The 24,902-nt window shown below is 40.9% G+C and overlaps 1 protein-coding gene across 1 annotated transcript; it reads left to right on the top strand.

The window, feature by feature from the left end:
- Positions 1-413: 413 nt before the first annotated feature.
- LOC126272272 (ejaculatory bulb-specific protein 3-like) lies at positions 414-24,247 on the top strand. The gene is made up of 3 exons (XM_049975016.1): positions 414-621; positions 17,401-17,536; positions 23,892-24,247. Exons 1-3 carry the CDS (start codon positions 550-552, stop codon positions 24,065-24,067), a joined length of 384 nt encoding a protein of 127 aa, XP_049830973.1. The 5' UTR covers positions 414-549; the 3' UTR covers positions 24,068-24,247.
- The last annotated feature ends 655 nt before the right edge of the window (positions 24,248-24,902 follow it).

Here is a 24,902-nt window from a genome sequence, read left to right on the forward strand (position 1 = left end):
TACTTTTGGGAAGATCACAGCCCAGATATTGCAGTTCATCTGCCGCCAATACACGGTCTTCCTCAGTACGTCACAACCTATCCTTTCTTATTCTTTATTTTCGAAACGAATGAACTGATGTATAGGAAACTAACTTCAGGAAGAAGGGGAACAACGATGTAGGCTGAAGAAACTGGTTGGTGTGTAGGTATCCCTATATTCATAATAAACACGGAATGCAAACACTCTTCAGCTCGTTTCGCATTCAGCGTTAGCAAACTGACTCGGCAGAATGTCTCTAGAAAGACTTTTTTTTTCTTACAAACGACATTCAGGGCCGAAACTATTAACATCAGTTTGTTAAGTGACTCGCGTGTACCGTGAGAAAAACACTGTGCCGCAGAGAGAGTGTTTCTAAATGACACACCTCGTGCACTGAGAGTCAGAAACGTATGAAAATTGCCTCGTGTCACGAAGACTGTGACGCACAGACTCCATCAACAAAAGTTCTAGTGACCGCGACCAATATAAAGACAGAACGCGGCCTCTTTGCGCCGCCACACGTCCGATATGTCGTCTGCAGTACCCTTTCTGGTGTTCCTCAGCTTCCTCGTTGCCGTCGTAGCGTCTGCGTCGGCACAGGTGAGTTGCTACCAGAGATATGGATTTCGTTTCTATGATACCCAGAAAGTTATAGTGCTTTGACAACACTAAAAAATTTAAAACGCTCTTGTTATTTATTTTGAATTTAGTCTTATTCTCTCGTGTTGACTGCGGGTTACTCGAGAATAATCGCACAAAGCCTTTACTAGCCAAAGAGATTCGCATTTACGACTAGTAATTAAAGGCTAATTACCCTCATCATTCGTGGCAGAAACTACATAATCTTCTGAATTAACCTACAAGTAAGTTCAAAGTTTTGTTAAAGAAGAGAGCAGTTATTGGCTTCTTTTTCAATTTATGTCCCCAAATGTTATTTTAATGCAACAAGAATCAGATTTGAAGTGACCGTAATCTCGAATGCTACATGGGGATGGCAGAACAACTTGAACTGGTTGCGTCAGTTCTATTTATTGATGTCCTTCTTCTTCTTCTTCTTCATTTCTTCGTTTACCTAAAAAGCATTCGTCCTTTAACCCCTTTAACCATTTTTCTTTATTGGAGACTACAGAGATGTCAGTTTCAGTAGCGAAACTGAAGTGCGCTGTGCTCTGGCTAAAAGATACAGTATGGAAGTCTTATCGTAAGCGATATCACACATGAGTAAGGGCTTCAGAAATAACTGGAATTTCAATTTAAATTTCCTATAAATATTCTAAAACGGACCGTTTCTCTGCTGACTTTCAATAACACTTTCTAGTACAAAATGTTTTCATACCATCTGGGTTCAGCAATGTTGTGAGAGTTCCTTGCTCAGAATTCGGATCAGTAACACAATACGTTTTTATGTGCAAAAGTACACCATTAATTGAGTTAGTACTCAGAACAGTACCGGAAATGGCCTCTTTCTCTCCGTGATGATTATCCCTTGATATTCTCAGAAGCAAATAGAGATGGTTTCGAGGAAAGGAAACAATGATACATAATATTAAAAATCCTGATACCCCGACATTGTTTTTCTTTTATGACGCCAGAAGGCGTTCCAGTAGAAGAAGACAGTTCATTATCTCCAACATTCCGGAGGAAATCCATCATTCGAGCTAGATTATAGGTTATTACAATATGAAATGAAAATTTTTAATAGCTTACACGATGTTCATTGACTGTCTATTTGGCGTATCACATCTAAAACTAACAGAGTAACTGATCCAGGGAGCGAGTTGTGAAATATAATTACCTACACCGCACATGAGTGAAGACTTGGATCTTCTAAGCGCCCTCGTTGTCGAAAGTAAAATGTGAAAAGGTTTCGACAAGCCTACATATAAACCGATGGTGTGGCAATGAAATCTGAGAACAGTACATCTACATCTACATCTACATCTACATCTACATGACTACTCTGCAATTCACATTTAAGTGCATGGCAGAGGGTTCATCGAACCACAATCATACTATCTCTCTACTATTCCACTCGCGAACAGCGAGCGGGAAAAACGAACACCTAAACCTTTCTGTTCGAGCTCTGATTTCTCTTATTTTATTTTGATGATCATTCCTACCTATGTTGGTTGGGCTCAACAAAATATTTTCGCATTCGGAAGAGAAAGTTGGTGACTGAAATTTCGTAAAAAGGTCTCGCCGCGACGAAAAACGTCTATGCTGTAATGACTTCCATCCCAACTCGTGTATCATATCTGCCACACTCTCTCCCCTATAACGCGATAATAGAAAACGAGTTGTAACCGAAGTCGCTCATTCTCTATTACTATCTTGCGATGGTGTAAAGTATTTCAAAGCTTTGGTCGACACAATGTGGTATTTTGTACAGAAGAAAAAGTGTTGTTTGACCGCCGCAAATTTAGGTGTCGGCCACTAACTGAACCAAAGTTCTACGTCACAAGTGCAAGGATAATTAAAGTGTTTAAAGGCGTACAAACTGACTAATCCACCCAAGTACCTTAAGATAATACGTCACAGAGTTCTTCTGGCAGTCGGCAGCAGTTACTGGTCGCTAGAGGCGTAACAACAGCTTGGGGTGGGCTTGAATCAAACAGTTACAATTCTTATCGCTTCCGAACAAGATATCACATGTAGTTTTCACGTCTGTAACAGTATTACTTACAATTACTTCATATATGGGTTAGACAGTACATTTATTCTCCTTATGCCACACAAAGAACTACGGAACCTAGAGGTTTAATTATTGTAATTCGTTTGCTTCATTCACACGTATTATTTTAACTCGTACTGGATGAAGTCTAACAGAATTACTAGTACTTCTGGAACATTTTAAGTACTTTCGTCCGCAGATGAATAAAGAATAAATTTCACGTGTCTGTTTGAGGCACCACGTTACGAATCTTTATCGCTACTCATCACCTGAACAAATTTATTCTTTAACAATGGATTTTCCCTTCAGCCGTGGTCTCAGACAAACTTTCCGAAGGTTTGATGAACTCTTTTTTGCTCCTAGCCGAAAACATTTTCTGGTCCTTGATATAAAAAGATAGTAGTAACAAGTGAAAATTTGTTTCGTTTGTTTTATAGATTAGTACTGACACGAAGTTAGTGTCACTTAGCTAAAGACGGCGTTACGACGAACACTGTCTGTTTCGCTACCCCCAAGTTACCTATGTTTATCGGCACTAAAAAATTGTCATTTCCATGTTTTATGCCCTCGTAAGCCGTACAGTAGTAAGGATGAGTCGACAAAAGGAAAGAACATCACTGCGATTAAAAAACTTTGTAATTGCTGAAGGATTGGCATACGTTTCGCCTCTGACAAATTAAATACTGGTTATTCGTGGTTTCTCCCACTAACTTCATATGAATGCAGGGATATTTCATGAATAAATTTCGACGGCCGCGGTGGCCGAGCGGTTCTAGGCGCTTTAGTCCGGAACCGCGCGACTGCTACGGTCGCAGGTTCGAATCCTGCCTCGGACATGGATGTGTGTGATGTCCTTAGGTTAGTTAGTTTTAAGTAGTTCTACGTTCTAGGGGACTAATGACCTCAGATGTTAAGTCCCATAGTGCTCAGAGCCATTTGAACCATGAATAAATGTTTCACGGATTTCATGCCGTCTCTGTTTCTTTTGAATACGCCAGGTTTCTTTGGCTTCCCCTGTCATTATCGTTAGGAGTTATTTGTCAGCCGTGTTGTACTTTATTTACGAGGGGATTCAAAAAGTAAGGCAATACTTTTTTGTGAGAGCAGGTTGGTTTTATTCGTCATTCCCATACACCACATTACTCAACACTCTTTTGGCTACAGAATACCTTTTTCACCCTCACTTCATTCAATGCGACGACGCCACTCTGCTGGAAAGGCCTCGATGACCACATAATAACATTCTACTGGTCGACGTCGGAGTCAATACCTTGAGTCAGGGTGTGGAATGACAGAAGCTTGAACGTGGAAGGAAAACTAGAAAATTTGAAAAAGGAATTGCAAAGGACCGTTGTGGATATAGAGGGGATCAGTGAAGTGAAATGGTAAGAAGACAGATTTCTGGTCAGATGAGTATAGTGTAATATTAGCAACAGAAAAAAATGGTATGACGGTAGTACAACTCGTTATGAATAGGAAGAATAGAACTGTCAACAGTTCAATGATAGGAGTCTTCTCATCAGAATCGACAGCAAGTCATCACGGAGAAGGAGAGTTCATGTGTACATGGCAACGTCGCAAACTGGAGATGAAGAGACAGAGAAAGTATATGAGGATATTGAACAGATAATTCTGTGCGTAAAGGGAGACAAAAGCCTACTAGTTTTAGGGGCCTGGAATGCGCTTGTAAGGGAAACAGTAGATGAAAGAGTTATGGTAAAATATGGGCTTGGCACTAGGAACGACAGAAGAGAGAGACTAGTTGAGTTCTGTATCAAATTTCAGGTGTTAATACGAATATTCTGTTCAAGAATCACAAGAGGAGGAGGTATACTTGGAAAAGGCCGGGTGACATGGGAAGATTTCAGTTAGAGTAATCGTGGTCAGAGAGAGATTCCGAAGTCAGATACTGAATTTTAAGGCGTACACGGGAGTAGATATAACGCAAGTCACAATTTACCAGTGATGAAGAGTAGGCTGAAGTTAAAGAGTCTAGTCAGTAAGATTCAATTGGCAAAGGAGTGAGAAACGAAGTACTATGAAACGAAGATATACGCTTGAGGTTCCCAAAGGCTATAGACACTGCTACACGAAATAGCTCAATAGGCAGTATACTGAAGAGGAATGGACATCTCTAAAAATGGCAGTCGCACGCGTTGTAAAGAAGAGCATAAGTACAAAGAACGTATCTGCGAAGAAATAGGGGTAACAGCAGCAACAGTTCAGTTGAAACTTCCTGGCAGATTAAAACTGTGTGCCGGACCGAGACTCGAACACGGGACCTTTGCCTTTCGCGGGAAAGTGCTCTTAGACTGGAACTCGGGACCTTTGCCTTTCGCGGGCAAGTGCTCTACCAAGAGCACTTTCCCGCGAAAGGCAAAGGTCCCAAGTTCGAGTCTCGGTCCGGCACACAGTTTTAGTCTGCACGGGAAGTTTCATATTAGCGCACACTCCGCTGCTGAGTGAAAATCTTATTCTGAATCCTTTAGTTGATCGACGTAAAAAGAAATTATAAAAATATTGAGGGAAATTCAGGAATACAGAAATACAAGTCGCTAATGACTGAAATAAATAGGGCATGAAGGGGAGCTAAGAATAAATGGCTCCGTTAAAAACGTGAAGAAATCGTAAGAGAAATGATTGTCGGAAGGACTGATGCAGCATATGGGAAAGTCAAAGCAACCTTCAATGAAATTAAACGCGAGGGTGGTAACGTTAAGAGTTAAACGGTAGTTCCACTGTTAAATGCAGAGGAGAGAGCAGATAGGTGGAAACAGCACGTTCAAGGCCTCTATGAGGGGGAATATTTGTCTGATGTGATAGAAGAAGGAACTGTAGTCGATTTATAAGAGGTAGAGGATCCAGTATTAGAATCGGAATTTAATAGAGCTTTGCTAGACGTATGATCAAACAAGGCAGAAGGTATGGACAACAGTCCATCAGAATTTCTAAAATCAGTGAGGGAGTGGCAGCATAACGACTATTCACATTAGTGTGTAGAATATGAGTCTGGCGGTATTTCCTGACTTTCGAAAAAATATCAGCCACACAAAAATATCATCCACACAGTTGCCATGACTGCAAGACCGACAAGAGCGAGAATTATCTCACAGTCAGCTTAACAGCTCACTCATCCAAGTTGCTGACAAGAATAACATACGGAAGAATGGAGAAGAAGACTGAGAATGTGTTAGATGACTATCGGATCGGCTTTAGAAAAGGGCAGAGAGGCAATTCTCAAGTTGCGTTTCATAATGGAAGACCCATTCATTAGTTTTTTCGACCTGGAAAAAGCGTTAGACAATGTCAAACGGTGCAAATTCAAACGGTGCAAATTCTGAGGAAAATAGGGGTAAGCTATAGGGAGAGACGGATAATATACAAAATGTTCAACATCCAAGGGTGAATACTAAAATTGGAAGACCTAAATCAAAGTGCTGGGATTAAACAGGGTGTATTTCAGGGATGAAGTCTTTTGCCCCTACTGTTCAATTTGTACATCGAAGTAGGAATGAAGGAAATAAAGAAAGGTTCAGGATTGGAATCAAAGTCAAGGTGAAAAGGATATTACTGATATGATTCACTGACGACAGTGCTATCCTGGGTGAAAGTGAAGAAGAATTACATAGTCTGCAGAATGGAATTAACGGTCTAACGACTAGAGAAAATGGATTGAGAGTAAATCGAAAAAAGAGTAATGAGGAGTACCATAAACGAGAACAGCAAGAAACTTAAATCCGGACTGATGATCACGAAAGAGATGAAATTAAGGCATTCTAATACCTGGAGAGCAAAATAACCAATGATGGACGGAACAATGCTGTATAATATCGCCTCTCCAAGTTAACTGCAATAATGTACTAAATCTCTCTTGGAATGAATGTATCCTTTACCGGGCGACTGTGCAGAAAAAAAAATGAAAAACAAACTTCTACATAGGTACGGGTATTCTTGGGTGGAAGTCCACTCAAATTTCTTCTGCTAGGAAGACAACACAAAACAAAACAAAAATTAGAAATCACATCCAAGTCGGCTAACAAAGCCAGAGATACAATGTACAACAGTCTCTCTTTAGCATAGCTATCTTTGAGTGTCAATATTAGCTTCGTGTTTTTAACGTATAAAACAATTTATAGCTTTCTTAGTCTGTCCAAATCGGACGTACAAAAAATTATGCATTACATTTCAAAACATATGCGAAGTAAACATTTGGCCACTACCAGCTTTTAACAAATTAAAAAAACATTTCCACCGCGTTCACACTTTCACCACTTCCGCACACGCGTCGTAAGACAGAGAGTACAATGAAATATCAAATTCACCCGACTTGATACTGCAGGGAGCATAAAAAGCAGACTACCACAGATAAACAGGGCATTCATGGGGGAGAGAAATCTGCTATACAATGTTCATCATAAGATAAACCTGATGTAAACAAACACAAACGCATTGATTGGTCAGAAGCCGTAGCACACGTATATAGGTGTTGCGCTCTTGGAAGTAGGTCCTACTTATGTATTAGATATATTAGTAGTAACTTAGGTCAAATGAAACTTTAAGATATTCTAATTTATTAACAGCCATTAACGTTTTTCTTAATAACGCTTTAGCTACGTAGTTTTTATTTCAAAATCATCTTCAGTCACAGTCTCTGTATTGTTATGCTCCGACTGTCGCGCAGTTAGTATGCAGTACGAAAATGGCTGGGGGTGCTTTCTTCTCCGTAGTGAACCACGCCTGTGGAACACTGTTAAAAAGTGCCGAGAAATAGATTTTCCTAAATTTGCAGAAAACGTCGGCTTTGAAGTTTTCCGAGGGACTGTATTTAATACAGTTATAATAAAAATACACATTGGATGTACGGCGGAATCTGCAGCGTAATGAATAGATAATCTGCTGCAATTTCGTAGATCACTGGTTCAAGTCTCGCGTTGGTCATCTTTTTCTTCGTTCAACTTGAAATACCTACAGCTCGTAAATGTAAAATTTATCATCATTTTTAATTAGTAATGCACGTCTTCTTGTTCCTGATTATATATTGAAAGCGCAGTTCCTGTCTTCATTTCACATATAAATTCTTAATTATCGATATTTTTATGAAAGATGGCTAATGAAGGCTGCTTAAGGTAAGAAAACAAAACAATTTATTTTTTAGGGCTAAAATGAAAAACTAACTAATTTTTATTTGGGCTATGTCTATTGTTTTATAACACAGATCTAGTATCACACGAACCAAAATTATAAGTGACATAGGAACATGATGGCAGTTCCACAAGTTACATGTATTCCTAAGTTTCGGATAAGGAAGGAGCTAAGAGATTACCAGACGACTGACTGTAATTAATACCTTCAGTGGTTTCAGTGTTCCATAATACGCAGAAATCCCTTCAGTATGCTTTTGCATAGCACATAGCTCGCTCAGAAAAATTACTGTGTGCTTATGCTAGGAATTTCCATCACTCTTGTTTGTAACTAGAATATTGTATTAGATGAGAAAGAGAACATTTTATGCATTCCATCTGCTCATCTAAGAGGCGTGCGGTAGTGATGGAGTTTTGCCGAATATTATTCCATTCTCTTTAAAAACTGAATTGTTTTCGAATCTATATTGCTTCTCCTCTCGTCTCTTTTTGCGTCTGAGCTGCAACTGCACACTCATTGCAGTATAGTTGGTCCAGCTGGCTGGTCAGCGCTGTCGAAGTTAAACGTGGCGGTAAAGCTGTTGTCCCGCGTTATTGCTCATTCTGTGTGCGTATAACACAGCATAAAAGTATCCTTATGATCGTACTTTGCTGTACTGGGCACAGCTTGGCTTTTGCTCCAAGTGAAGCGAAATCCAATGGGATTTGTGCAAACGCGGAAGAATACAGGTGTAATGTTTACATAAAGATTATTCTTATGATGAACACAGTATAGTATCAAACTTAGCCCTTTATTTGAGGAAGAAATTTCTGGAAATGTACGTTTGGAGCACAGCGTTATATGGTCGTGAAACATGGACTTTGGTAAAACTGGAACATAAGAGAATCGAAGCATTTGAGATGTGATGCTGCAGACGAAAGTTGAAAATTAGGCTAACTAAAGAGGTAAGGAATGAGGAGGTTCTGCGCAGACTCAGAGAGGAAAGGAATATATATGGAAAATGCTGACAAAAAGAAGGGACAGGGTAGTAGGAAAGCTGTTAATCATCAGGGAATAACTTCCATGGTACTAGAGGGAGCTGTAGAGAGTAAAAACTGTAGAGGAAGACAGAGACTGGAATATATCCAGCAAATAATTGAGGACATGAGATGAAGAGATCGGCACAGGAGAGGAAATTGTGGGGCGCTGCATTAAACCAGTCATAAGAGTGATGATAAAAAAATATGACGACGAACATATTGCAGGAGCAACATCATTGCGTAGTCGGCCGGCACACTGGAGATCGGACAGAAGTTGCGAGACGTTGTTTCGATGACGGACGTCTCGCCCGACCATTCACCGTGCATTTGTTCACTAACTGGTCTCCGTAGACATTTCAAACGCCTATGGAAAGCTGCAATGCTTTGGTTTTCTGCCTAAAGAAACTGAATGCCAGCTCTCTGCTTGGAACGCACCTCCGTTACAGAGCCCATCTTCAAGGCTGCGTCTAGCGCCGCTTCTTGTCGGGACTCCATGAAACTATAGACGCTGAAGCGGGAATTTTCCACGATGTCCCACAACAAGTTCCGCATTTTTTCCAACCGAAATTGACGAAGAAAAAATGTGCTGCATTACTTATTGAACGCCCTTAGTTTCAGGCACTGTCTCTGGCTGAGGCAGATGCAGCTGCCTGCCCTGTTTCAGAGGATCATTCTCAGCCTTCAAGGTCCGGGCAATCGCAGAGGGTGGGCTTACTGGTAGTTGGGAGCTCCAATGTTAGGCGCGTAATGGGGCCCCTTAGGGATACGGCGGCTAAGGAGGGGAAGAAATCCAGTGTGCACTCCGTGTGCATTCCGGGAGGAGTCATTCCTGATGTGGAAAGGGTCCTTCCGGATGCCATGAAGAGCACAGGGTGCAGCCAGCTGCAGGTGGTGGCACATGTCGGCACTAATGACGTGTGTCGCTTTGGATCTGAGGAAATTCTCTCTGGATTCCAGCGGCTATCTGATTTGGTGAAGGCTGCCGGTCTTGCTTACGAGATGAAGGCAGAGCTCATCATCTGCAGCATCGTTGACAGAACCGACTGAGGACCTTTGGTGCAGAGCCGGGTGGAGGGTCTGAATCAGAGGCTCAGACGGTTTTGCGACCGTATTGGCTGCAGATTCCTTGACTTGCGCCATAGGGTGGTGGGGTTTCGGGTTCCGCTGAATAGGTCAGGAGTTCACTACACTCAGCTGGCGGCTACACGGGTAGCGGAGGTTGTGTGGCGTGGACTGGGCGGTTTTTTAGGTTAGAAGGCCTCGGGAAAGTCCTGGATGGGCTGCAATGTCAAAGGGTGCTTGGCAATTACAGGACGTGCTGGGATCAAGGAACAGTCGGAATTATAGTTGTAAATTGTTGTAGTTGCGCTGGAAAAGTCCCTGAGCTTCAAGCGCTAATAGAAAGCACAGAAGCTGATATCGTTATAGGTACAGAAAGCTGGCTAAAGCCTGAAATAAGTTCTGCAGACGGTGTTCAGGAAAGATAGATTAGGCAGAATTGGTGGTGGAGTGTTTGTGTCTGTCACTAGTGGTTTATCTCGTAGTGAAGTCGAAGTAGATACTCCGTGCGAATTGGTGTGGGTGGAGGTTATACTTAACAGCCGAATTAAGTTAATAATTGGCTCCTTCTACCGACCCCCAGACTCCGATGATACAGTTGCGGAACAGTTCAGAGTAAGTTTGAGTCTCGTAAAAAATAAATACCCCACTCATACGGTTATAGTTGGTGGGGACTTTAACCTACCCTCGGTATGTTGGCAAAAATACTTGTTCAAAACCGGTGGTAGACAGAAAACGTCTTCCGAGATTGTCCTAAATGCATTCTCCGAAAATTATTTCGAGCAGTTAGTACACGAACCCACGCGAATTGTAAATGGTTGCGAAAACACACTTGACCTCTTGGCCACAAACAATCCAGAGCTGATAGAGAGCATCATGGCTGATACAGGGATTAGTGATCACAAGGTCATTGTAGCTAGGCTCAATACCATTTCTTCCAAATCCATCAGAAACAAACGCAAAATAATTTTATTTAAAAAAGCGGATAAAGTGCCACTAGAAGCCTTACTAAAAGACAATTTCCATTCCTTCCGAACTGACTATGCGAATGTAGACGAGATGTGGCTCAAATTCAAAGATATAGTAGCAACAGCAATTGAGATATTCATACCTCATAAATTGGTAAGAGATGGAACGGATCCCCCGTGGTACACAAAAAAGGTCCGAACGCTGTTGCAGAGCCAACGGAAAAAGCATGCCAAGTTCAGAAGAACGCGAAATCCCGAAGATGGGCTAAAATTTACAGACGCGCGAAATTTGGCACGTACTTCGATGCGAGATGCCTTTAATAGGTTCCACAACGAAACATTGTCTCGAAATTTGGTAGAAAATCCGAAGAAATTCTGGTCGTATGTAAAGTACACAAGCGGCAAGACGCAGTCTATACCTTCGCTACGCAGTGCCGATGGTACTGTTGTCGACGACTGTGCCGCTAAAGCGGAGTTATTGAACGCAGTTTTCCGAAATTCCTTCACCAGGGAGGACGAATGGAATATTCCAGAATTTGAAACACGAACATCTGATAGCATGAGTTTCTTAGAAGTAGATACCTTAGGGGTTGCGAAGCAACTCAAATCGCTTGATACGGGCAAGTCTTCAGGTCCAGATTGTATACCGATTAGGTTCCTTTCAGATTACGCTGATACTATAGCTCCCTACTTAGCACTCATATACAACCGCTCGCTCACCGATAGATCTGTACCTACAGATTGGAAAATTGTGCAGGTCGCACCAGTGTTCAAGAAGGGTAGTAGGAGTAATCCATTTAACTACAGACCTATATCATTGACGTCGGTTTGCAGTAGGGTTTTGGAGCATATACTGTATTCAAACATTATGAATCACCTCGAAGGGAACGATCTATTGACACGTAATCAGCATCCCTTCAGAAAACGTCGCTCTTGTGCAACGCAGCTAGCTCTTTATTCGCACGAAGTAATGGCCGCTATCGACAGGGGATCTCAAGTTGATTCCGTATTTCTAGATTTCCGGAAAGCTTTTGACACCGTTCCTCACAAGCGACTTCTAATCACGCTGCGGAGCTATGGGGTATCGTCTCAGTTGTGCGACTGGATTCGTGATTTCCTGTCAGGAAGGTCGCAGTTCGTAGTAATAGACGGCAAATCATCGAGTAAAACTGAAGTGATATCAGGTGTTTCCCAGGGAAGCGTCCTGGGACCTCTACTGTTCCTGATATATATAAATGACCTGGGTGACAATCTGAGCAGTTCTCTTAGACTGTTCGCAGATGATGCTGTAATTTACCGTCTAGTAAGGTCATCCGAAGACCAGTATCAGCTGCAAAGCGATTTAGAAAAGATTGCTGTATGGTGTGTCAGGTGGCAGTTGACGCTAAATAACGAAAAGTGTGAGATGATCCACATGAGTTCCAAAAGAAATCCGTTGGAATTCGATTACTCGATAAATAGTACAATTCTCAAGGCTGTCAATTCAACTAAGTACCTGGGTGTTAAAGTTACGAACAACTTCAGTTGGAAGGACCACATAGATAATATAGTCTGGAAGGCGAGCCAAAAGTTGCGTTTCATTGGCGGGACACTTAGAAGATGCAACAGGTCCACTAAAGAGACAGCTTACACTACACTCGTTCGTCCTCTGTTAGAATATTGCTGTGCGGTGTGGGATCCTTACCAGGTGGGATTGACGGAGGACATCGAAAGGGTGCAAAAAAGGGCAGCTCGTTTTGTATTATCGCGTTATAGGGGAGAGAGTGTGGCAGATATGATACACGAGTTGGGATGGAAGTCATTACAGCATAGACGTTTTTCGTCGCGGCGAGACCTTTTTACGAAATTTCAGTCACCAACTTTCTCTTCCGAATGCGAAAATATTTTGTTGAGCCCAACCTACATAGGTAGGAATGATCATCAAAATAAAATAAGAGAAATCAGAGCTCGAACAGAAAGGTTTAGGTGTTCGTTTTTCCCGCTCGCTGTTCGGGAGTGGAATAGTAGAGAGATAGTATGATTGTGGTTCGATGAACCCTCTGCCAAGCACTTAAATGTGAATTGCAGAGTAGTCAAGTAGATGTAGATGTAGATGTAGATGGTCGAGTTCTATATGGACACGTCATGAAGTGATAAAACTTCTACATGCTACCAAAGAAAATGTCAGTGTCTGTGATGGAGGAACACTAGCAACGATGGTGAATTCCTTAGGTGGCGGATAACTCAGCCTGTTTCTTGTAGCCTTCAGCACTTAGCACCCGTTCTTGCACCACTATGGGTATATTTGTTGTCCCGGCTGAAGTTGTTGTTCTACGTAGCAACGGCTTCTTTGTTGACAGAATTCCAGTAGACAGTTGCATGGGATGACGTTTTTGTTTCAGCAATGGTAATTGTGCTTTTTTTGGTTCCGCGCTCGACAACAGCAGATTTGTTGAAATTTCAGGTGGCTACCTATTTCTGGGCAGCGTTCTGAAATCGTTCGCAAGATCTGATCAATGAAAGTGCTAGCGGATTCACAATTTATCCAGAAGCACTGAGATGAAGGGTCTCTTTAATTTTCTTTAATTTTCTTGCATGGTCCAAAACTGAATTGAATGCAGTGTCTGCCAGGGACAACTGGTTTTAACTGTAGTAACTCTGACGAATGGAAGGAGTGCGATATGTTTATCACAAGACACTGCTAACTTTATGCGTCATTCACTGTAGCCGTTCTCCTGCAACGCCTTTTTCAGGTATCTGATCTCGGGTCCCAGGTGGACCTTCTCAGTTAGGGTTTTAGTTCTACATATCAGCGTGTTTAAAATAGCTCTCATTTGGCCTGGATGAAGTGTAGGTCAGTAAATGGTGGTTTCCGGTAAACAGCCTATCTGACTTAGTTTCAAGCGAAACGTTTAAAATTGGTAATATTCCTCCTCTCTCCACCTCAGAGGTGAGTTTGATAGTGTTCAGTCCCATGAGATCAGATCATAAAAGTGTGAACTTCGTAAATAAAAACGAAGCGTGATGGACGAAGAGGAGCTGAAATTAGTGCCTATTCTACGAAATATGCGTTGTTAGAGAACTCTGACTATGCTGTTAAGCACTTCGTAATATTTATCACTACAAGAAAGTAGGTGAACGTCAAACTATGGTGGTTCAGTTTGACAGTCTCGGGAGAGAAGTGATCTGCTAGCAACGTGAAAGTGCATATGCTGTTACAGGGCTATTTCCTTGAAATGACGACCGAACGATTTATTTTCTGGTTTTATTTGAAACCTTCCGTAACGTAGTTGGACTCTTAATGTTACAGGCATCATCAAGCTGAGTACTAGATTATTGCGTAACACAGAATTGTGATATCATGTCATTGTTCGTGGAACCTATCGCCGAGATACATTTCTACAGTGTATAACTAAAAATAATCGGAGGCATTTAGAATGATGATTCCTAACTAGTAGTCTGCTCTTTTGTGGCAAAAAATACGCTCATCCTTGTGCAAATTATTAGAACACAGGGAAATGATGATCTCAATAACTATCAACTGTGAGCAAGCGTAGACATTTTGCTAAAAGCAATAATTAATACCCTGAAGCGATATTTCTGGCTTGACTGTAAACATTACCTGTGTAGTAAGTCTCCAAGGACTGATTGACCAGTTTCCGGGTAACTGATTTATCATTTTACTATGTGTCACCACGTGCATTGCACGTTACTATGCATTTGAGAAACCGGTCGATATAAGAGGAGTGGTACGTAGCATCTAGAGAATAGTGTTCCAGGAAGTGTAAAGAAATAAAGTTGTTCTCAGGACCGCAAGGATTCAAATCGTCGACGACTTGCCTTGCCTCAAATAGTCGACGACTCGTCTTGCCCTGTTGAAAGCTGGACTGGTAGACCTGTGTCACATAGCCTTCCATTATCGAGAAACCTCGAATGTCCCAGCCTGAAGAAACGATGACAGCGTCATCACGAATTTTTCGCGAAGATGCTGACACTAGTCTTTTATGAACAATCGTATGTCATCCTGTTATACAATGATGGCTCCGTGAACTTTACAGGCACATCTGATAACCTCTACATAGGTACGGGTATTCTTGGGTGGAAGTCTAACTTCACTAAAAGTTTCCTGTTTTTTTTTTTTCGATCGTGACTTGGAACCCTAATACAGTGCAATATTAAAAATTAGGTTCTGTGACAGCACTACTTACAGATGTTCTCTGTTTTATTGTTCCCATTGAGTCATTGTCAAGAGCGTGTTCCTTGGCTGTTGAGACATCATAGGGCATTGTGTTACCTAGGCGATTACTTTTACGTTATGCCGCAATATGGCTGCTAAGCAAACGCTGTCGGCTACCTTATGCTGAAAGCCAAGACTTAGGTTTTGTATCAATTGTCTCAAATCAAGCTGCAGTTACCGCGTATAGAATGAAAGGGTAAATTAACAGGATATACTTGCGGCCTTGTGTCACAAAAATAACAGTGCTAAAGTGCTTGAATATGAAGCAGTAGTTGCACCGAAACTGACCGCAAATTAATTAATAAACACATGACAAGTGGTAGAAATGCCTTTGGTCTGCATAACCAAATATTTGACAGCTGACGACAAAACTTTCCAGCTTTATAGACCCAATAAGACCTCCTTCCTTCTCTCTTGAAGGTACGTTGCTACCCAAGTAGAACTTGAGCTGGCAGCATCCATCTTCAAGCTGAGCAAATGTCTGTTTCTTTGCTTCAATAGATCTGCTGTATGCTCTCTCGGCGGACAACATTTGACACATATGCCCAGGTATGGAGATATATCGACCTCTTCGTCCCTTTTAGTTTTGTGTCACCATTATGTCTTAAAACGTAGGCATTGGCTTTGAAATATGATAATAATTTTTGCGTATCCAACTTTAGACATCCAGTGTCGTTGGTCTGGTATACCATTAAGGATGCTATATTCTCATATTCCTTGACGTTGGATCCCAGCTGAGTTCCATAGTGTGAATTCGGTAATTAGGTACTGTGTGTTGTTCTACTCATTCTTGTCCACTACAACTGTCGCAAAATTATCTCTCTACGACATGATGTCACTCTTACTATGTGATGCTCTCTTTTTAGCGTCTATACGCAAATCTCAGGATCCTCGTGCAACACTGTTGAAACTTTCTCACTTCTGCCAGCGAAATAGCAAACCTTTTTACAGGTTCGATAATCCTTCAGTGGTAAGAGGTTTTGTTTTGTCACCACAAAATACAGTCTTTTAACGGTGATAGTTGAGGCGGCGACCCTAAGAATGTGGTTGGAAATATTAATCACCCAACGATACTTGTCCAGCTTCACTTGTTGCTCTGATGTCTTCCAGTGCAAAATATCAAACATTTACCTCTGCATATAGGAAATAATTACAGTAATACAGCCACGTCAGATTCATAAAAATTTGTCAGTTGATCACGGTTTCGATTGAACTAGGGCAGTCTTCAGCAGAATAAAAATTTACATGCTCGGACGTTTTAAACCATGGTGTGATTACATGTATTTCATGTAACTTATTATTCCGATGAAGATTGCCTTACTGCAGTCGAAACCGTGGTCAATTGACAAAATTTTGTGCAACCGAAGCGGCTGTATATACGTCTTGTAATTAAATAACGTACGGTTGCTGGATCATGGCCAACAAAATATTTAAAATTTCAATATAGGAAGTACTTTGATAAGGCCAGGTGTCTTACAACTAGGGCAAACAATCAGCATCATCCGGAGGGGGGCAATTCAAAGTGGCCCGGAAAACACAGTTCCAAGGTAGAAAGCAAATCCAGCGCTAAGCTGACTAAAGCAGATGTTTAAAGTGACCGCCATTCATCTCTTGGCACTTTTGGGCCCTGTTATCATGTTGAAGAAAGGAGATAGAAATTCCTGCAGTCTCCTCGAAATGTTCTGCTGCAATTTGTGTAGACTATGAGGATTATTGGGATATATCTTAAACTCGAGGTCTCCTCATACAAAGTAATCGGACACTGACAGATGAGGTGACTTGGGTGGCCAGCTAGGGCCGCGACCACACTGACGCCAGCTAACAACCTGTCGGGTGTAGGTCTTTTCCTCCTACTGGATGTGGTTACTTGCATACGTTTACGTCCAATTGTGTCCACTAGTCCAGGCCACTTGTGTTTGAACCACCCTGTACTTGTCCACAAATTCCATTTTTCCGACATGAAATGTCAATGTTAAATTTAATTCGCCTTAAGTGGTCTTCTTTGTTTTCCAGTCGTATCTCCGTATTCACTTAACGTTTGTTTAAAATGTAGGCGCTTCTTAAGTTTTCCGAGAGATTCTGTATAAGCTCTCTAAACAATGAGGACATTTCCTTTTGTTCATATATTTTTAAGATATTTGTAAACAATCGATTGGATTTCCTGGTTCCGAATACCACTCAGTGACTGTGTTTAGATTCTGTGGGTTTTACTCAGTGGTTCGTGCAGTAACAATGACTTGCTGGACGCAGTGTGGTGTGAACAAGCCGCTAATTAGATTTATGCCTTTTTATTCTTTTCTGCAGGACGTGTACCAGACAGCCTACGACAACGTGGACGTAGACACCATCATCCAGGATGACACGTTGGTCCAGTCCATAATGAAATGCCTGGTGAGCGCCACTGACGACGTATGCGACCCGGCAAACAAGCATATCAAAGGTGAGGACAAACCAATCGCGATGACGTTATGTAATCGTCGTTACCTTACATTCCGTAGCATCAAATTTCTTTTAGCTGTAGTGGACATTTTATGATTCAAAAATATCTCCACCTCCTAATCCAGGGCTGCTGAGAACATACACCTGGTCGCTTGGCAGCCAACAGACACGTCCAGTGCTAAAGAAAGTAATAGATCGCCATTCCGTTAGTGAGGCGATCAGTCTAAGCACCAGCTCGACCTGTACGCCAGTTGCGAAGGAAACTGGCTGTGACCAATTTAAAAAATCCCGGCATTTGAGGAAAATGATTCACAGACGCCATTGAAAATTTAAATCTGGGTGTCAATAGAGGGATTAGGCATCATTATAATTCAATAAGAGTCCCGTGCCGATCATGCGGAAGTTTATTGCAAGGAAAACTTGGGTCGATCAGTGCCCAGTGCCATGAGGAAACTGATGTCTCCAGATAAACAAAAAAAACGTCATTTGTGAAACAAAGTGTGACTCCGAAGAACGGCAAATTTTTGAATGGAAATTAATGGATGTGCACTGTTACTTTAAACACATTTATTTATGTTACAGAGTTATTTATTTATGTTACCAGTCTGGATGTGGTTTTTAGGCGGTTCCCACATAACATTAGGAGAATACAGCTGGTACCCAACTCCCACATCAGTAACACGATTAGCAAACATTTAGAGAAATTTCGTTCTCTTTCACATGACTAACACTACACGCACACAGCTACAGTAGACATATTTCTTCCAAAGAAGTAAAGGGGTGCCGACAGGAAAAGTCTTGTAGTATTGAGTCGGTGGGAACGTTCGTAGCGTTATTCCATAAGTTTATAAACGTCCCAAGTCTTCCACGAAATTATTATGTTCTGTTTGTGTAAGAGGTTTTGGGTTACAATTGGTACCACGTTCGAAGTATTCAGGTTCAGTACTTTCGCGGCTTACTTCCAGTTCAAAGAATTCAAATGTTTCCACTGCCGTCGCTGGGGAGGGAATCAGCAGCTCCATCCTACGAGGGAAAGATCTAATCGCCGAATCTAAGTTCAGATATAACACTTTATTGTTCATGTTTCATCAGTTGTATCCCGTTACTTACAACATACAGAAGTACCAGTCATCTAAGTGATTCTTCTTTTCGCGCCGTACCATAGGAATAGCGAAGTTCAAACATTTTAATTTACCATCACTGCATACTTAATTGTTTCATGCAATTACGAATGTATTTAGTAGATGACTTGTTCTGATCCCTTGAGGTCCATGCGGAAATAAGCAACCTACGACTTCCGCACGACTTCTGTTATTTGTCTGTGTATTTTATCTACAACATAAGTTCCACATATACAACAAAATATATCTGGGTCATTCACTCACTGCTTTCCTGTTACTTTGAACATGGTTCCGATTAAATAGCGCCACTCACAGTAACGCACATACGCACTTTCTTCAAGCTCTCGTATTCACACAACTCTGTATTTCTGCTACTATAAGGAAACGTCCCTTTCTTCTTAGCCAACCTACAAACAATCTTGCTACATTTATATAAATTCCATACATCAACAGATTCAGCAGCTGACAGTAAACAGTACAGTTGCGTTACGAGAACTACGTTTCACTAGTTTTGGTACACTACATAAATGAAATGACATAGTAAATGGTAGGTTAACAGGTATTATTGGTAGCACTGGTGGTTCCTCACAAGCGACTATTAATCAAATTACGTGCACATGGAGTACTGTGTCAGTTGTGTGACTGGATTCGTGATTTCCTCTCAGAGAGGTCAAAGTTCGTAGTGATAGACGGTAAATCATCCAGCAGAACAGAAGGGATACCTGGAATTCCGCAAGATAGTGTCATAGGCTCTCGTCTGTTCCTGAATTATATAAATGATCTAGGTGAAAATCTGAGAAGCCCCCTTAGATTGTTTGCAGATGACGCTGCAATTTACCGTCCAGTAAAATCATGAACGATCAATTGTAATTACAAAATGATCTAGAGAGAATTTCTGTGTAATGCGAAAAGTGGCAATTAACACTAAACAAAGAAAAGTGCGATGTTATCCACATGGGTACTAAAAGAAATCCGATAAATTTTGGGTATACGATAAATCGCACAAATCTAAGGACTGTCAATTAGACTAAATACCTAGAAATTACAATTACGAGCAACTTAAATTGGAAAGACCACATAGATAATACTGTGGGGAAGGCGAAACAAAGACTGCGCTTTGTTGGCAGAACACTTAGAAGATGCGACAAACCCACTAAAGAGACAGCCCACATTACACTTGTGCGTCCTCTGCTGGAATATTGCTGCGCAGTATGGGATCCTTACCAGGTAGGATTAACAGATGACATCGAAAAAGTGCAAAGAATGGCAGTTCGTTTCGTGTTATCGCGCAATAGGGGTGAGAGTGTCACTGATGTGATACGCGAGTTGGGGCGGCAGTCACTGAAACAAAGGCGGTTTTCTTTGCGGCGAGATATAATTACGAAATTTCAATCACCAACTTTCTCTTCCGAATGTCTAAATGTTTTGTTGACACTCATCTACTTATGGAGAAATGATCATCATAATAAAATAAGACAAATCGAAACTCTAACGGAAAGGTTTAGGTGTTCCTTTTTCCCACGCGCCGATCGAGAGAGGAATGGTAGAGAAATTGTATGAAAATGGTTCGATGAACCCTCTGCCAGGCAATTAAGTGAGAATTGCAGAGTAACCAAGTAGATGAATATCATCATCATCATCATCATCATCATCATTTAAGACTGATTATGCCTTTCAGCGTTCAGTCTGGAGCATAGCCCCTTTATAAAATTCCTCCATGTTCCCTTATTCAGTGCTAACATTGTTGCTTATGTTAAACCTATTACTTCAAAATCATTCTTTACCAAATCCAGGTACCTTCTCCTTGGTCTGCCCCGACTCTTCCTACCCTCTACTGCTGAATCCATGAGTCTCTAGGATAACCTTGTTTCTCCCATGCATGTAACATGACCCCACCATCTAAGCCTGTTTGCCCTGACTGCTACATCTATAGAGTTCATTCCCAGTTTTGGATTTCCTCATTGTGGACACCCTCCTGCCATTGTTCCCATCCACTAGTACCTGCAATCATCCTAGCTACTTTCATATCCGTAACCTCAACATTGTTGATAAGGTAACCTGAATCCACCCAACTTTCGCTCCCATACAACAAAGTTGGTCGAAAGATTGAACGGTGCACAGATAACTTAGTCTTGGTACTGACTTCCTTCTTGCAGAAGAGAGTAGATCGTAGCTGAGCGCTCACTGCATTGGCTTTGCTACACCTTGCTTCCAGTTCTTTCACTATGTTGCCATCCTGTGAGAATATGCATCCTAAGCACTTGAAACCGTCCACCTGTTCTAACTTTGTTCCTCATATTTGGCACTCAATCCGTTTATATTTCTTTCCCACTAACATTACTTTCGTTTTAGAGATGCTAATCTTCATACCAAAGTCCTTACATTTCTGATCTAGCTCTGAATTATTACTTTGCAAACTTTCAATCGAATCTGCCATCACAACTAAGTCATCCGCATATGCAAGACTGCGTATTTTGTGTTGACATATCTTAATCTCACCCAGCCAGTCTATTGTTTTCAACATATGATCCATAAATAATAGGAACAATAGTGGAGACAGGTTGCAGCCTGGTCTTACCCCTGAAACTACTCTGAACCATGAACTCAATTTACCGTCAACTCTAACTGCTGCCTGACTATCCATGTAAAGACCTTTAATTGCTTGCAAAAGTTTGCCTCCTATTCCATAATCTCGTGGAACAGGCAGTAACTTCCCCCTAGGAACCCGGTCATATACCTTTTCTAGATCTATAAAGCATAGATACAATTCCCTGTTCCACTCATAACACTTCTCCATTATTTGCCGTAAGCTAAAGATCTGATCCTGACAACCTCTAAGAGGTCTAAACCCACACTGATTTTTATCCAATTGGTCCTCAACTAATAGATAGATGTAGAAAAGAAACACAAATGAGTGTGTAACAGAGACATTGGGAGCCAACGACTCCTCTTTATTTCTTTGATTGTTAGTTTTGCACATAATTAGAACTGCACACCATTTAGTATTAGTTGATTGTGGATTTTATATCCTTACAGAATATAAATAATATTTTATGAGTAATATTTTATAATAAAAATAATATTTTACAAGTAATTACATTTGATGCCAGCACAATTTAGATGCACAAGCATTAAAATAGATTTCAAAATTGTTATTTTGTACTCAATACAACGGTCTTCATCAGATCGAAGACAAAAGTTTCCTGCTATTATTGATAAATGCGAAATCTCTTTGCTAATAACAAAAATATGTTTTATGTACGTTCAACGCAGTATTGAAGCAATGTTTGATGTATTTTTGTTTTCCGGTTTTTCATTTTACATTTTTGGTGAGCAAATCGGGTTTTCTAGCGCTATATATGACAAGTGTATATTGCTTTCTTTATTTTTACTACAACATCCTCATCGTTTCAAGTTATAATTAACAATTTTCTAATGAAACCTGAGTTAAGAATTGACTATTTCAATTTTGCTAGAAATACTCTTTACATTCCTTAGATAACCCGGCCGATTACAAATCCTCACTCTGTTTCTAGAAAATTCATCGAATCCGACTTTTAGGGGAATTCAGGTAGACACAGATCGCATACGCAAAGAAATCGATCGTTTTGAGGTAACGCTCGATAGGTATACAACACATCTGACTTACAGATAACGTGGGGACCACCGTAACTGACCAAAGCTAATAGAAAAACTACTGTGCTTACTTAGGACAGAGTACAACAACCTACTGTAGTATTACAAGCCTATTAAATTGTAAATACCCCTCAGTAGGTTGGCAGGAGGGGTTATCTGTGCAGGGAAAACTGAGTGTGATGGAAAAATTGTGGCATCATTGTTGTGTCCAACGCTGCCAAATTAATAAAGAACACCATTTACTTTCCAAACTCCAGAACTCACTTCGGTGTGTCAAATTAATGCAAGCTTGTGGGCAAAGAGTAAAGTGGGAACTACTTTTCTAAACAGCAAATAACATGAGCGAACAAATTTGCAAGTGAGACACACGGAAGACAACACCCACACTGGAATCTTATAAAGTTGCATTTAATACAGTACATATACAGAGATAAATGGAGCTACCAAATCAGACGGAGTAATAACTCTATAAGTTAGTTCGTAGTAATTCACGGAAAGTCATCGAGTAAAACAGAAGTGATTTCTGGCGTTCCCCAAGGTAGTGTTAAAGGCCCTTTGCTGTTCCTTATCTATATAAACGATTTGGGATACAATCTGAGCAATCGTCTTCGGTTGTTTGCAGATGACGCTGTCGTTTATCGACTAATAAAGTAATCAGAAGATCAAAACAAACTGCAAAACGATTTAGAAGAAATATCGGAATGGTGCGAAAAGTGGCAGTTGACACTAAATAACGAAAAGTATGAGGTCATCGACATGAGTGATAAAAGGAACACGATAAACTTCGGTTACACGATAAATCAGTCTTACCAGAAAAGCAATAAATTCAATTACATTCCTAGGTATTACAATTATGAACAAATTAAATTGGAAGGAACACACAGAAAATGTTGTGAGGAAGGCGAAACAAAGACTGCGTTTTATTGGCAGGACACTTAGAAAATGTAACAGACCTACTAAGGAGACTGTCTACAGTACGCTTGTCCGTCCTCTTTTAGAATACTGCTGCGCGGTGTGAGATCCTTACCAGATAGGAGTGACGGCTTACATCGAAACAGTTCAAAGAAAGGCAGCGCGTTTTGTATTATCGCGAAATATGGGAGAGAGAGTGTCACAGAAATGATGCAGGATTTGGGCTGGACATCATTAAAAGAAAGGCGTTTTTCGTTGCGATGGAATCTTCTCACGAAATTCCAATCACCAATTTTCTCCTCCGAATGCTAAAATATTTTGTTAACACCGACCTACATAGGGAGAAATGATCACCACGATAAAATCTGGGAAATCAGATTTCGTACGGAAAGATATACTTGGTTGTTCTTTCCGCACGCTATACAAGATTGGAATAATAGAGAATTGTGAAGGTGGTTCGATGATCTCTCTGAAAGGCACTTAAATGTGGTTTGAGTAATATCCATGTAGATGTAGATGTAAGGAATACCAATCCACTCAGAAAATACCCCTGAAAAACCTCCTAAATTTTTGTAGTAAAGTTGGAGTTTACCCTGTGCAAGTACTCTCCTCGCTTTCCGCCTGTTCCCCTGCTTCACTTTTATTTGTTGTACTGAACTGGCTCTCTTTTTGCTTTGTACTTGACAGAGCTGCTGCCCGAAATGCTCGCGACGGGATGCGCCAAGTGCAGCGAGAAACAGAAGCACTCGATGACTAAGTACTTTGGGCACGTCTCGCGCAAACACCCCGAACTCTTCAAGCAGTTCCTCGACAAGTACGACCCCGCTGGCGAACAACTGGACAAGATTAGAACCGCAGCCTGACACGCACCTACGGTTCTGCAACATGCCTGCTTCATCTCTGGGAAGACGTATTCATGTGTTAATAACAACCAGCTTGTTTCTGAAAGAATTTTCCTGTCGTACACTCAAAAACCTGTCTTTTAATAAATGTATACTTTATAACTGAAGTTCTGTATGACAATATAAACTATGTGCATCTCATGTGTAATGGTTTTCAGTTTTAGCAAGTGCCAGGAAATTTTATACATCACAACTTCAGAACTGTGATGTTCCGTTCAGATTGATTCGCTACTAGTCTGACGGCGTCAGTCATAAATTTGTGTTCACTCGATGTTTCTTTTCTTATTTGTTAACGTAAGTGCTTCCAATCTAAGGCATTACATGATGCAGACCTTTGACAGTGTTCAGATTCCTACTAACATCGTTTCATATTGAAATCAAGATTAAAATAGGATCATACCGCACATCTCTGTTTTCTGCTGTACAAACATATTAATTTCGCGGGTTTCCACTCTGTAATGATAAGAAGTGGATTTCAGGAAAAAAATAATTGCTGGAACATGGTAGAGTAGCGTGAGCCATATCTTCGGGTGCCTTCATACTGTCCCAAAGAGCCAATTGAATCTGAAGGTTTAGGATCCAGAAGACCATCGTCTTTCATATTAAAACAGCAGACAAGTATAGAATTAGGAACAACGTGTGTAGTCAGGTATAGACCTTAACAATACCTCAGAGGAAAAGGAAACAAGGATCTTTCAGAAAGTAACAAAATACTCTCCTCGAGCATTTGATAAAGGTAAGCTCTGATAGAACTCTAATATTGACTATAGTGACAATTAGAACAGAAATAATGATA

Source organism: Schistocerca gregaria, chromosome 5, assembly GCF_023897955.1.
Source record: "Schistocerca gregaria isolate iqSchGreg1 chromosome 5, iqSchGreg1.2, whole genome shotgun sequence".
Lineage (NCBI taxonomy): Eukaryota > Metazoa > Arthropoda > Insecta > Orthoptera > Acrididae > Schistocerca > Schistocerca gregaria.

Coding starts and splice junctions, on each gene's coding strand:
- LOC126272272 (XM_049975016.1), top strand. CDS start 550: ATGTCGTCTGCAGTACCCTTTCTGGTGTTCCTCAGCTTCCTCGTTGCC. Junction 622..17,400: donor TAGCGTCTGCGTCGGCACAG/GTGAGTTGCTAC, acceptor TCTTTTCTGCAG/GACGTGTACCAGACAGCCTA. Junction 17,537..23,891: donor GGCAAACAAGCATATCAAAG/GTGAGGACAAAC, acceptor TGTACTTGACAG/AGCTGCTGCCCGAAATGCTC.